This window comes from Simochromis diagramma, unplaced genomic scaffold, assembly GCF_900408965.1.
Source record: "Simochromis diagramma unplaced genomic scaffold, fSimDia1.1 OVJJ01000685.1, whole genome shotgun sequence".
NCBI classification, from domain to species: domain Eukaryota; kingdom Metazoa; phylum Chordata; class Actinopteri; order Cichliformes; family Cichlidae; genus Simochromis; species Simochromis diagramma.
In genome coordinates, this window is record NW_024387477.1 from 16,390,496 (window position 1) to 16,402,719 (window position 12,224).

The 12,224-nt window shown below is 40.7% G+C and overlaps 1 protein-coding gene across 6 annotated transcripts in view; it reads left to right on the top strand.

The window, feature by feature from the left end:
- LOC120723742 (septin-6) overlaps positions 1-12,224 on the top strand; it is an 18,008-nt gene continuing 5,784 nt past the window's right edge. For 2 of the 6 annotated variants that reach the window (XM_040015420.1, XM_040015419.1), the window contains exons 1-10: positions 15-131; positions 1,820-1,934; positions 4,567-4,762; positions 6,078-6,264; positions 7,909-8,070; positions 8,822-8,918; positions 9,968-10,136; positions 10,367-10,499; positions 10,598-10,788; positions 11,849-11,895. In XM_040015420.1, the coding sequence (XP_039871354.1) occupies positions 102-131; positions 1,820-1,934; positions 4,567-4,762; positions 6,078-6,264; positions 7,909-8,070; positions 8,822-8,918; positions 9,968-10,136; positions 10,367-10,499; positions 10,598-10,788; positions 11,849-11,852 (1,284 nt within the window). In that variant the 5' untranslated portion in view covers positions 15-101 and the 3' untranslated portion in view covers positions 11,853-11,895. Of the gene's footprint in view, positions 132-1,646; positions 1,677-1,819; positions 1,935-4,566; positions 4,763-6,077; positions 6,265-7,908; positions 8,071-8,821; positions 8,919-9,967; positions 10,137-10,366; positions 10,500-10,597; positions 10,789-11,848; positions 11,896-12,224 lie in introns of those variants that run through there. The other 4 variants (XM_040015417.1, XM_040015421.1, XM_040015416.1 and 1 more) reach the window with 3 other exon arrangements.

Genomic DNA, 12,224 nt, shown 5'->3' on the forward strand with positions numbered 1-12,224 from the left:
TACATTCCTGCTAGGCCATCTTTCGGTGTAACGTTAACGGTGCAGCTTCCTTTGCTAAACAGAGCAGCAGAGGTTTCGTCCTCCGGCTAACAGCAGCTATTATGGCGTCAACCGAGATAGCAAGGCAAGCGGTAAGTAGCCTGTTTCACACTGGAATTCATGTATTTATCTTATATATTTTTGTTATGGATCAAGCGTTTCGCAGAAGAGTGTATAATTTCAAGCAGATTTACCCAGCCACCATCCGTTTTTCGTGGCTATTCCATCCAAATCCAGTGTACCGTGGCTTAATTAGATCAGTTATAATTAGAGCTAATAGAAATCTGATTATGCGTCCCTAAACACGGTATAAAAACAAATTTTAACCAGATATCAAATTAAGGCCCAGCACTCAACAGTCGAAGCTCTCCGGTAGAATATTTTCATTTTGGTATGCTAACGCCTGCAGATTTCCTGTACTGGTAAAAACCTAAATTACCCTGTAAACGGAATTAACAGATTAAGACATTTAAAATTTAAAGTAACCGACTTATCTATTATCTCACATAAAAACGAGAGGCTGTTACAGAGCCATAGGTAGGCCATTCATTCTGAACGCCCCCATTTCGGCACGGCTACGATGCTCATTTCCGTTATGTTGTTTTATGCAAGACCCGTCAACTTTGTTTTCCGGGCGTTGTCTTAATGAATATTACGGACAAATAGATCGTAGCTCCTTGTAGACATTTGGCCGTGCAATGCACAAATCGTGGTCTAAGTTTGCCTTTTTTGGGAGGGGGCTTGGAAAGAAGCCGCGTAACCCAGAGGGAGGGCTGAGAATAGCAAGGTTTTACAGTTTGATATCCATATCTAGTGAATGGAAACCCGCTCACTGTGTGTAACTTGGCTGTGAGTGTCATGAAAAGCGGGAATGGTCTCAGGAATGTTGCACTTGCAGCTGAAGAGTATAGGGCTGGTTGTCCAGTTTTCCAAACACTCCCTCAGCTGTTTAAACCCAATTTCAGCCATCCAAATAATCCACAACTGTTTAGTGCCCTCAGCTTGCTCAGTTATTTTAAATTGAGTCTAAAACAGAGTGTTTTTCCTCCCAGAAATCTTCACCACATTGGACTGCAACAGTGTGTTATGTTAAGCCACATAATAGCTGGTTGTCTGAGGTTGAGATGGTTGAGATATTCTTTCTTTTGCCATATAATCTACATTTTTTGTTTTCCTGCAAAACGTAGGCTGCAGAAAGGAGGTTCACACTGATGGAGATGCTTACCAGCAGCCACACACCCACACACATATGTAACAACAGTGTTTTTACACTTGTTGTGTTTAGTGGTCCAGATACAGGTTGTCTATAAACAGTGTGATAGAGTGAATGGAAGTGAAATAGGCTCAGAAGAGGAAGTTTAAAAAAAACCCAAAAAACTCAGTGCCAGTTATGCTAATGCTTTTATCCGTTTTTATTTTATTTTTTTAATTTTTAAACAGTAAGCTTTTTTTCCCCCAATTTTTCTAAACGCTCTGTCTTGACACAAACAGCAGTACCTTTCCATATATGTACATTGTGGTTTCTAACTGTCTCGTCTGTGGAAGAAAGTCACAGCTCAGGAAGCAGGAAGTGAGTTAGCACTGCACCTGAACTCATTGTCAAAGACTAACGTGATCAAAAAATGGTCGAAGGCATGGTACGGTTTTATTTACACAGGACAGCTGTGGTTGCGATGCATATTTCAGCACGTTAGAAGGAATCCTGCACGTGCTTACAGACGTGGAAGGTGTTTAGTGATCGAAAGGCACTGACTTGTTGCTTTATGTCTTTTGTTTTTAGGGTGAAGGAGCTCGTGCTGTCCCTCTATCGGGCCATGTCGGCTTTGACAGCATGCCTGACCAGCTGGTTAACAAGTCTGTCAACCACGGATTTTGCTTCAACATCCTCTGTGTTGGTGAGTGTGTCATGTGAGATTTCCTCTCTATGTCTTCAGGCACAATGTCTTTGCTTCAGTTCAAGTGTTTCCACAAGACAAAAAGCTGCTCAGTGTTTGACTCTCAGTTTCCTTTTCACTTGCTTTGGTTACTGTAATGAGTAAGATGCTCTCAGTTCAGGAAAGTCAAGTGTCTGCTGGTGGTTATTTAATTTGAATATGCATGACTGTTTAAAAAAAAAATGCAACACTGAATGCAGGATACAAGCCTTCTCCAGGATGTAGAGGACAGTCAGAAATGATGCCCTACAAGTTTAATTTTAGACTGGAGAGCCAAGTCACATCAGCCTTATTAAGTGCTGGAAGTATTCAATTATGTGCACTCAGTCGCCAATTTATTAGCATCCCACTAAAACTAATCTAATACAGCCATTCAGCAGCCCTAGCTGAATGGAGAAAATAATGTTCAATTTATTTAGATGCCATTTTGTTGCAATTGTGGAGGTTATAGTATTTTTGTAAAGGCCTGTCATGTCTGGCAGTACTTGCACTCAGAAACAGGATCTGAATGTGCCATTATGTCAAACATATTTGCATTTTCAGAACTCTGTATAGGCTCCTCTTGTTTGTCTTTTCCTTTTTATTTATATATTTATTTAATCGTTTCTATTATTGTTCAGGTTAGGCACATGTAATATGTCAGTGCCAGAGTTGACAGGCAGGAAGAAAAACAGTACGTATTAAAATGGGAGAAAGGTGGAGGTTATAGTTTATGATACTGTATTTATAGAAAACAGAAGTATTCATATTATGTTTTTGTTTGAAAATACAAACATCTTTTCATTAGGGTTTCCGTTCTGGAACATGTTAAATGTCCAGAAAGCAATAAAATATGTGCAGAGCAGCACAGGAAGTAACATGAAAGATGAGTCTTAGCAGACTACAATATTCAAAAATACTCATCAGTCATCAGCTTGGCAGTGAGTTAGCAAAAACAAAAAAGGTAAACTGCAGTGGATGTAATAGCAGTAAAACAATGGGCTCTTCTTTTGTGGGGGAACTTGCTTTGTGACTAACTTCAGCATTCTTGCTTGAATATTTAACTAAACATCTCTGATGGCAGAGCTATAACATTTTAAAACCATAGAAAGCTGTGGGAACTCTGATAGTTCCCCTTAACCTTGAATACAATGTGTTTTTGTGATATGCTGCAAATTAGATTACGTTACATTACTACCCTGTGTTTATATATTTTAAACTAGACCTGTTATGCATTTGTCTCATATTTTCTACAGGTGCATGTTCATATTAAACCAGGCAAAGGTTTCAGATCATGAGATCACTGTATATACAAGTAATCCATGTCCATAAATCCATCCATAAACTTTCGGCTCTTTACAATGTCACTTAAAGGGGATATCTGTAATGTGGTTATCTCGGGCACACAGCCCATCTGCTGTTCAAACCTGCTGTTTTTTTCTTGCAAGGGGCAAACAATCAGAAGGGGGGTGGCTTAAAGGGAACATGGGAGGAGCTAAAAAGATTTAATTCAGACAAAGAATAAACTGAGGGATTACTTTAAACTGTTAACATGCAAAGATACTCTAGTAAAGTGCAAGAATGAACATATGGGCCTGGAAATGAGCAGAATATGTCCACTTAAGACTTTTTGATGATGAAATGATTGGTGGGCACGAGCGACAGGCTTTTGAGTTTCCTCCGAGCTAAACACATCCTCTAGATTCTATTTATACTCGGGAGTGGAGTGAAATGTGTGTTTTTTCTCATAATGTTACTTTTTAATGCTTTTTGACTGCCAGTTTTTCCAAATAATCTATAAAAACATTAGTACAATCCAATCAAAATATGGATGCAAAGACGATGCTGCAGAAAAACCAGTTTTGTTCCAAACTGTAAGCGCTGCTGTATGACTCAGGCAAAAATGTGACGATGTGTGCCTCAAAGATGACTGGTATGTCTGCAGAATGTTTCTGTTGTGTTATTTTTGGCCTTTACTTCACACATTGACCCATCCTGTCCTTTCTATGTGTTCTTCACTTTCTTCAAACAAGATGCAAAATTTTAACTGTTGCGAACTGAGCTTTGCTCCGAAAGATGTGTCTGTGTGCTTGTGCTATCAGAGAAAAACAGGGATGTTGTAAGATGTCCCACAAAAATGGGCTAACATGGTTGGACTGTAGGTCAGGCTATAATGAATAAAAATAGATTTTCTTACAGATGGAGCTCAGTATCTGAGTCATCTAACAGTAAATGGATGTCAGTACATTACATAGCAGCTACTGCTGCTGTTTTTGTGGCTTTAAGCATTTGAGAGTAATACACTCTGTTTTAAGCATATTCAATACGCTGTTTTTAATGTACTCTTAACATTATCAGGCACCATTTTTTTTCTTTTTGCTTGAGTTACACAACTGTAGTGTCAGAAAGAGTGGCTTGAGCTGAAATATATCAAAAGCTGATCAAAGAAAAGGGCCTGTCATTAAATTCCTTTTGGTTTGGGAGTTTTTTCCAGTTAGTGAAATAATAGCAACTGCCCTGTAAGTAAAGATGAAGAGGTCCTTTTTATGTGATTGGAATGATGTAATAGTAAGATGAAGATAGTAACTTGATGTATTTTCTGTTTGTTGTGCAGGTGAGACGGGTTTGGGTAAGTCCACTCTGATGGACACGCTGTTCAACACCAAGTTTGAAGGTGAGCCCACCCAGCACAACCAGCCGGGAGTCACACTCAAGTCCAACACCTATGAACTTCAGGAGAGCAACGTGCGCCTCAAACTCACTGTTGTCAACACCGTGGGCTTTGGAGACCAGATCAATAAAGAAGACAGGTAAGTCAGCCACTCTTAGCTGCTTCATCTTTGAGAGAGGGCGACGTCAAACTCCAGAACTTTCTTTTATTTGGATCTTTCAGTGGGAGCAATATACATCCCAGACAAACATCTTGGGAGTACTTGAAGCCTCTCCGCAGCTTATGTGTCATTCGTTGCTTAACTTTCTTTCATCAGATGTCTAAAGTGAAGTAGTTTCCTCATCAGTTTTGGGAAACAGAAATTAAGATGTAGCTGCTTTCCTGTCTGGCATGAGAAGCAAATCACAGCCTTAGGATATGACACTTAAGCTGCTGTGTACACCCACGATTTTGTTACCAAACCTTAAGTGTGATGCAGAGGCTAAGTTGAGGAAGAGGAGGAGACTGTGTGAACTTTGTAAGCTCTGTACAATGGGAATCCTGCAATTGTTGGAAATCCCAGGGGAAGTAACATGGGGTTAAACTATCTTATACACTGCTGCAGGCAGAATATCCTATACTTTCTACATAAGCTGTGGGGTTTTTTCACAGTGTTTATGGGTCTGTTTTGTGGAAAGAGTGGATGCCTTTTGAAGCTTCCTGTAGTCCTCAATAAACCGGCCAACATCTTTCTCTTTTGTTCATTTTCTCTCGCATGTGTCATTGCAGATAAGATTGAATTAGTTATTGGATAAATCAAATACTCTAAAACTACAAACATCAAGAATCTGACCTGGCATGAGTATAAAGTATGACTTGAAATGCTCATTTGTTTGAAATCTCCCTGCTTTAGACTAAACCTCCTCAGATAAGACGGTCTGTCCTAACACACAGCAAAATTGATCATTGCTTCTGTAAAGTTAGTTAAAAATTAATCATGTTTACCAGGTGGTTGCTCTCACATGTTCTGACTGCAGGCGTCTTCACACATGCACTGCAGCCCTAAAGTTTTGTTGAAATTACCATGAGGAGAAACGTGTGAGAACTCAAATCTCCCAGTCTGATCGGACTCTTTTTGTAGTGGATTTTTACTCTGCTAGGTTCCTTGCAGATCGTTGGATAATGATTATAATAAAAGTATAAGAGATGTTCCTACATGATTTTCCCAGAGGAGACAAAGTCTTTAGAAGTCACAGTTGTCTTCTGTGTAGCTATACTCTCAGTATACTTTCGGGCCTTCCACAGATAACAGTGACTCTAGTGCTGCAATGATTCGCTGATATCCTGAATATTAATACCTTACTATTTAGATAAGAATTGTAGCTTATATTTAAAAAAAATGCTTAATATTTGCTGGTTTCAGATGCTGTGGTGTGTTGACAAAAAAATCTTCTCTGTCCCTCATCTTTTAACAGCTACAAGTCCATTGTGGAGTTTATTGATGCCCAGTTTGAAGCATATCTACAGGAGGAGCTGAAAATCAAGCGCACGCTACACAGCTACCACGACACCCGCATCCATGCGTGCCTGTACTTCATCGCTCCAACGGGACACTCGCTCAAATCGCTGGATCTGGTGACCATGAAAAAACTTGATAGCAAGGTCAGCTTCACTTCACTGAGTGTCATCTTTAGTTGTTTTTGTGTCAAAGAGTCCGCTAGAAGATGTTTAGGATTGTTTCTATTATGTGACAGTTGTGCTGCAGCTGAATGATCTTACAGAATATCTGTTTATTGAGTAGCGTGTCGTAGATATGCTGTAGGTATGTGCTTTGACACTGCATGACTGTGTCATTGAATCTGCCTTCTTCAGTCATAGGCCATAAACCTTTTCCATCTGCTTGAACGTAAATTGGCTCGGGCTTGTTGCTGCGTCGGTGTAGGTCAGCTGTGAAATGCAGTCTGCTCAGTGACTGAAGCCTGGTTTTTGTGAGGTCCTTTCCCATCAGCTTATTTGCATGGCCCTCATGGCTTTTGCACAAAGAACCAGCCTAGCGTTTGCCAGAGCAGCTGTGCCCTCCAGCAAGCATTCACAGCAGCGTGATCTAGAGCAGAGCCTCCTCTGTTTACACGTTCACCTAGGAGCACATTCAAACAGCGCTCTGCTGAAGTGTCCTCGAGCTAGACTTTGTATCCTCACCAGACGAAGGGATGCACTAAGATATTTTTGTTCACATGACCCGGAGCATCCCTTGCTTTTAGTGAAAGGGGCCCACATTCAAATAATAATAAATAAAATCCGGGATTGTGTGGGCTGACACAGCACTGTAAAATAGTTGTGTAGGAGTGAAATGTTATTTTCCACCTGTCAGCTGTAATTTATATACGACGGTGATCGTGCCTGTTTTTCCCCACCTCCCTAGATTATCACTGTTTGGGTAACATATATGTTGGAGAAACTTTCTGTGATCTGAGACATAACACGAAAGCTTTCACTTTCTTTGCTGCTTTTACTATTTTTATCTCTGTACTTAAGATTATGTTTCTGTCCTCTCTGAGGGGGAAGTATGAATCGAGATGATATTTTATTATTTATATATTAAAACCTAAAGCCAGTGCATTTAATGTCAAAAAGATGCTTTCTTTGAACCTGGCTTTATCACATGAGTGGACAGCAAATTTGTTTTGACTTAAATCGAGTGTAAAAATCATGACCTTTTCACTAATTGATCTCCTGATTTGTGAGCAATGGAGATTCACATGTGATGAAAGAAGTTATTTTCATCGTTTCTGTATTCCTCTGTGGTATATTCGTCTTAAATGAAACAGGCAGCATGTGATTAGTGCATTTTGTGCAGAAGCATCAAATTCACCCTTTTTATATAAAGGAAACCTGAGTTAAGTTGACAACCACAGTGATTCTGTTTATCTCTTGATTGGAGTTTTAGCTTTTGTCTGTATTGAATTTGCTTATACTCTCTGAATGTTAAAGCAAACAGTACCCCTATCATTTTTCACATTTTCTTTTAAATTACTACTGCAGTCTTTGGGAATATATGAGTGGAAGCCATGTATAAGAAAAAATGTTATGCGCTCTGTTATTAAACTGTAATATTACTTAATTCTAGCTACAGCTTAAGAGTTTTTTTTAATAAATCAACTACTTTCTAAATTTGGACTACAGAAGGGGAAAGGCTGTGAAACTAGCTGTGAAACTATATTTAGCTGAATGTCTGAAATATTTCACTTCACCTTATTGCGCTATTGTGATAACTACGTGAATGCTCGCCTCATTTCTTAACTGCAGGTCAATATTATCCCAATCATCGCCAAGTCAGATGCTATCTCGAAGAGTGAGCTGGCCAAGTTCAAAATCAAAATCACCAGTGAGCTGGTCAGCAACGGAGTGCAGATCTACCAGTTCCCCACTGATGACGAATCCGTGGCCGAGATCAACTCCACCATGAACGTAAGGATCATTTCTACTGTTGTGCGTTACACATTCAGCTAACCTAAGCAAAAGATCCACAGTTCAGTCATGGAGGGGGACACGAATGTCTTCAGGGTTGTGTCAGGAAGGGCAGCCGGGATTAAAGAGTCTGCCAAATCAAACGTGTGGAGCTACCTGCTGTGGCGACCCTGTGTGACTAAGGGAGCAGACGGATGTAGCTACGCTGCTTAATTCTAATTTATTTTACCAGCGTAACAACTTGTGATGTGGAGTCGGGGCAGACGTCGTACGTGTCTCCTTAGTCTGTCAGGAAGCCGCTGTCGCAGCACGGCAGAGTGTTCAGTTCGCTCTGCAGGAAACCTGCAGTGTGGGAAAGGGCCTGTGTGCACTGACAGATAATTCAAGGCTCACTTAGATGTTTGTTAGTCCTGATCTGTGCAAATTCCTTAACTATCCTTAACTGATTCTATTAAACTGCAGCCTCTCCTCTCATGTTTGCACAGCCTGACCTCAACTCTGTTCTGAGACATCATAAATCTTTATTGTAGTACTTGCTGTCTGGAAAAACAAGTTCTTAATGATCAGCTTAATTGTGTAAGTTGAAATGATGGAATCGACGTACGCCGGCAGCACAAATACTTCTGGATTTCTTGGTAACAAAAAGGTGTTTGATTTATTTATTTACTTTGTGTGTGGAGAGAAGCTGTGGAGAATTTGCAGAGTGTGTGTTTGGCAGCACACCAACCGTGCTTTTCTTTACGCTTCACAGAGCCATTTGCCCTTTGCCGTGGTGGGGAGCACAGAGGAAGTCAAGATTGGGAACAAGATGGTGAAGGCCCGGCAGTACCCCTGGGGAACGGTGCAGGGTAAGCCCGGGTTACATCCTGCACAGGAAATGAGAGCATGCTCCTTCTCATCACAGCTGCTCTAGCCACTCCCTCCCCTTATATTTCTGCTCAACTCAAATAGCTGCTGCAGACTAGCTGATAACCTGTTATATAACCTGCAGTTCCGTCACTGCCATCACACTGTAAATCATTGCAGCACCAGCTTTTAGCCCATAAAGGAATTTTATGTCGCTTTTATTGACCTCCTTGATCAATGGTGTGGTTAATGTATGTGAAGCAGACAGAACTGTCAATACTTTAACTCCAGTTGCACTGATTTGCTCCTATGCCGTTTGTTACAGACACGTGCTTGCTGTTATTATCAAATGTGTATGCATGCATGCGTGCAGATGTTTATATGATTCGGTCTTATTCAACACACGCAGCTTAAATGCTTGCAGTATGACTGCTCTTCTCGTTTCTTGTTATGTCTACTTTATAATGCTATCAAACATAAAAAACACCCTGAAGTCTTTATTTTAAAAACAACAACAATTTTCTGCTAAATTTGCTTTAATTTCGGTGTAATCCCTTTAGAAATTCTATCCTTTTATACAAGCAGCCATAGGGTAAACAGAGATGCATTTCCCACGATGTGTGTCTAATATTTATGTGGATTACATCAAAAAACCCCAAAGCTTAAAGTCAGTGTTTTTCCCATATCATTAATACTTCATTTAAAATTCAGTGTGCTGGATTGCTGCCAAAACAATGAAACCCACACCGCCGTTTTAATGCGGATGGCCTGCAGTGTATAATATTTATGACTGAAGAAGGCTTTTTATCAAACACTGGGTCTGTTTACCCCAGACTGTCTGCATGCATACTCACATGGTGTCACATGTCCTGTGGAGGCATGCAGCTCGGTTCAGTCCAGCACCAAAAATCAATACAGAAAACACAGGACATGAACACTGCCTTTTTATACTGCTGCAGTTTGTTTGATTTACTTTATACTGTAGCTTTAGCATGCGTTCTAGTTTGTTCTGTGAGACATGTACTAAGTCCCTGTGTTCTGTTTCTCACAGTGGAAAATGAGACTCACTGTGACTTTGTCAAACTGCGGGAAATGCTGATCAGAGTTAACATGGAGGACCTGCGAGAGCAGACTCACACGCGTCACTATGAACTCTATCGGAGATGTAAATTGGAGGAAATGGGGTTCAAAGACACGGATCCTGACAGCAAGCCCTTCAGGTAGCAGACTCCTTTATTGCAGCTGATTTTTGCATTCATCAGCTTATTTCTATCCCCCAACCTCCCATTTACTTTTTACACTTTGGGGGCCTGTAACTGTGAAAGTTTTCATAGGATGGAGGTTAAAATCTTGAATGGTTTTATAAAATATGCTAAATTTATCTTATAAGAGATTTGCTTTACTGTTTCTATTGCTCATATTTCTTCCCTCTGTCATTTTCCTCTGCCAGTCTGCAGGAAACATATGAAGCTAAGAGGAACGAGTTCATGGGAGAACTGCAAAAGAAGGAAGAAGAAATGAGGCAAATGTTTGTCCAAAGAGTTAAAGAGAAGGAGGCTGAGCTCAAAGAAGCAGAGAAAGAGGTAAGTATCAGCAGCATAACCAGTGTTTATGTGAGCCAGATATATTTCTGCTTTGTTTTTAAAACGCAAAACAACTGTGTCTGTTTCTTGTCACGTAGCTGCACGAGAAATTCGACCGTCTGAAGAAACTCCACCAGGACGAGAAAAAGAAGCTGGAAGAAAAGAAGAAGACTCTGGACGATGAGGTCAACACATTCAAACAGAAAAAGACTGCTGCAGAGCTCTTGCAGAATCAAGCTCAGCAGGCAGGGGGCTCCACCACACTCAAGAGGGACAAAGAGAGGAAAAAGTGAGTATTGTTATCCCGCTCTGTGGCTTTACCCTCACAGGTGTACCATTGGCTGTGTGACTACAGGAAATGGAGTGTGAAATGAATTTGGGAGGGTGTTGACAAGCCAGTGATAAAATAACTGACTTCAAGGTTTTATATCAGTATGTATTGGAACTGTCATATCAATATCTCAGTGGTTTATCTGCCACCACTGGTTAATAACCCACCGTGGATTTGTATAATTTGATGCTAATCCATATTAGATTTGTATAGCTGAAAGGCTCAGGCAAATCCTTATAAGCAGACTTTGACACTGCTCTTTAATTCACAGAGGCAGATGAATGTTCCAGTTTTCCCTCCATATAATAATAGAGATTGTAGTTAGTACTAAATTCCACGCTAAGTGAGCTGACTATAACTCATCGCCAGTGTGGAGAAATAAGAGGAGAAGAGAGGGGAGGGAGACTGGTGAAAATTACAATCTGTCCTCATCTAAATAGTTGAAAAGTAGCCAACTGTCAGCAGAGTTAGATGAATGAATTTCAGTCAGAAATCATTGCTCTGCAATTAAGCGCTGCTGCTGGTTCACCACAGAATCAAACGCTCTCAATACATGTGTGTAAACAGCTTTACACACATGTGCCAATACTTTATCCGCTTTTCCAAATGCTTTGGTAATAGATCTGACATGCTTTTGCTTATACCACAAGTTTAGTGAGGCTGAGGCTGGTATTGCGTGTGCAGCCTGATGTGTTATTGACATTGTTGGTCCCTTCATGGTGCTAATCAACTCCTGGTTGTGTTAAAGCTGATGTGCCCGTTGGAAAAGGAAGAAGACACTTGCACTGAGAGGTTTCTTGTTGCTTTATTTCCTTCTTGCTAATTGATTTTCTTCACAGCCATTCCAATTTTCTTTTTTAGGCTCTGTCTCAAGGTCACAAATTAAATCTGACTAGCGGGGTCTAATAATCAAGTTCTTTTCAGTCTCCGGGAGACAGTTATTTATGATGAATGTTGTGTTTTGAATGTGTCCTGTGAGTGCATGTGTCACCTATGTTGCATCCGTAATGTTTTCCAGTTAACTCCTCCCACACTTGCTGCATGCTGCGTGAGGCACCTTTTCGGGTAAGACCCCCTTCTTGAGTTACACCGCCAACAGATGTGAAAAAATTATATAAATATTAAAATTCTGAAGCTTCTGCAATTCGGGAATCATTGTTAACTCCACCAGAACGGCCCTTTGTCACCGATTCATAGATTTTTATGACACTGGTTCTCTGGTTTGGTGGTCTCAGGATCACCTCTCAGCTTTTGATCATTTTCAGCTCGCACCGGGGCACTTTGCAGCTGAGTGTGAGCATCTAGCATCTCCAAATCTGAGGCCATGGTTCGCAGCTGGACATGGGTGGAGTGCCCTCTCTGGGCAAAAGGGAGGAGTTGCTGTCCCAAGTGGG